The sequence below is a fragment of the Ostrinia furnacalis genome, unplaced genomic scaffold (genome assembly GCF_004193835.3).
Source record: "Ostrinia furnacalis isolate ACB-3 unplaced genomic scaffold, ASM419383v2 OfSCF4153, whole genome shotgun sequence".
Classification (NCBI taxonomy): Eukaryota; Metazoa; Arthropoda; class Insecta; order Lepidoptera; family Crambidae; genus Ostrinia; species Ostrinia furnacalis.
Genome location: NW_021134392.1, coordinates 860,171 through 862,082, shown reverse-complemented (window position 1 = coordinate 862,082; position 1,912 = coordinate 860,171). Strand labels below are relative to the sequence as shown.

The 1,912-nt window shown below is 36.5% G+C and overlaps 1 protein-coding gene across 1 annotated transcript; it reads right to left on the bottom strand.

Moving 5' to 3' along the window:
- Nucleotides 1-440: 440 nt before the first annotated feature.
- Nucleotides 441-1,667, bottom strand: LOC114358946 (60S ribosome subunit biogenesis protein NIP7 homolog). The gene is made up of 3 exons (XM_028313132.1): nt 1,539-1,667; nt 1,134-1,426; nt 441-659 (listed from the first exon to the last, which is right to left on the bottom strand). The coding sequence occupies exons 1-3, from the start codon at nt 1,592-1,594 to the stop codon at nt 466-468; spliced, it is 543 nt and encodes a 180-aa protein (XP_028168933.1). The 5' UTR covers nt 1,595-1,667; the 3' UTR covers nt 441-465.
- Nucleotides 1,668-1,912: the final 245 nt, after the last annotated feature.

The following is a 1,912-nucleotide window of genomic DNA, read 5'->3' as shown; positions in this document are numbered from 1 at the left end:
CACATCCACGTCCCGCCATCTAGCGGATCTTTCATTCGCGAAAACCCTAATTTGAAAAACTTCATGCTATTTTTCTTCAACTAAGTATGTTTAAAAAGGTGATTTAATTAGAACTCTTACTTTAGTGCAGGGGTCTCCAAACTACGGCCCGCGGGCCATATCCGGCCCGACACTGCCATCAATCCGGCCCGCGACAGACAGCTTAAGACTAAGCCTATGATTGCATAGATGGGCAGAAAAATTAAAATTGTTACGGCCCTTGCAACATACCGAAAAAAAATATTATGGCCCCAAGGCTTCAAAATGCAATATTGCATAAATGCATAATTATTTAATCTGATTTTTCTGTGATACCTACATAAAAAGCATTAAAATATACTCAGTGTATTTGAGACTGAACCTGGAGGAACAAGTATTGTTATAAAAATAAAACTATCAAATAGAACTAAAAAAACTTTATTATTGCTACGTAAGGGTGTCTTCTGATCGAATATATTCTCCGATATCCGCCTGGTGGAAGGCTATCGTTGCTAGGGGGTCAGCATGCCGGCACTCTGTCGTTGAACGAGCTGCAACTCCAAAGCCAATGGGGACGTCTGACATCGTGAAAATAACTACACCCTGGTGTTTCGGGGTGTTTTCTGTTATTCTGCCGAGACCTGTAACAGATATGGTAGACACTGTGAAGACTCGATAAAACAAATAAGTATAAATTACAAAGTAACACTGAAAAGATGATAATTTTTCAGAAACTGGCCAAGGATAAATTTTATAGCAAATTACTATTTTTATATGTATTCATAAGCTAAATTAAAATTACAAAAATATGACTGTTTCTTCGACTGGTGTCAGACTATATTGCTAATTGCTATGCTTTTTGAGATAGAATAGCTTATCAAAGGGCATTATTTACAGTCTGTACACTGACATTCAATTTTATTGGATTTTATAATTGACTTGCTAAGTACTAGGTATCTATGTACATAAGCTTATGCCCGTTTTCACCATCAATCTGTAATTTTTAGTGAAATTTCTGTTGTGTTACCATAGAGGTCACTTAAAAATTAGGGATAAGACTTTACCAAACCAAAGTTTATTGCAAATGTTACATTTAGAGACACTGATTAACTTACCACTCTTGATAACATGGTGACCATACAAAAACTGCTGTTCCATTGACGGCTTCACCCAAATCTTGTAATGAGCGTACGGAGCAATATATGTCAGCGCTGTTATGTGCAACCTGAACTTGTTTGTTTTGGTAAACTTGCCAAAACACGTCCCCGCCGATATTAAGTGATCCGGTTTCACGGTTTGGGCCAACTGTAAAAGTCGCTCTGAAATATAATAAACTCGGTCTTTCTTCTCTCTAAAGCAGTAAGTACCGTCCGGTCTGTCTATTAGCAGCTTCACATTCATTCCAATGCTGTAATTTAGAGAGAAAATCACCATTAAAACGGCACCAAAGAGGCTGAAACTTATTGATAAAAAACACTATGATAGTATGAAACAGTGTAAGGAAATTAATGAATACGTACTATTTAGTAAGTTTCTCGAATAATATCCGAGTTCTATCCTCTGAAAGGACTTTCATTTTGATTTAAATAATTATTTTGGTAATAACAACACGTGCAAACCACCGCGGAACGAGAAAGTGACAGTATTGACATTGACGTTTTGACGTACGTGACGTACGAATTGACAATAGTAGGGATGTGTGTGAGTCATGTGATATCTAATAGCAGCTCCGTAGCTTGGCGTATTTTTCTGTAATATTATTTTTCCTTTCATTCAAATAAAAAAAATAAAGACTTGTGGACGTGTGATATAAATATGTAAATTTTATCATTCAACATTATCATATTATTTCAAGCGGGTGTCTATGGACGATGGTAATCACTAACCTACCATC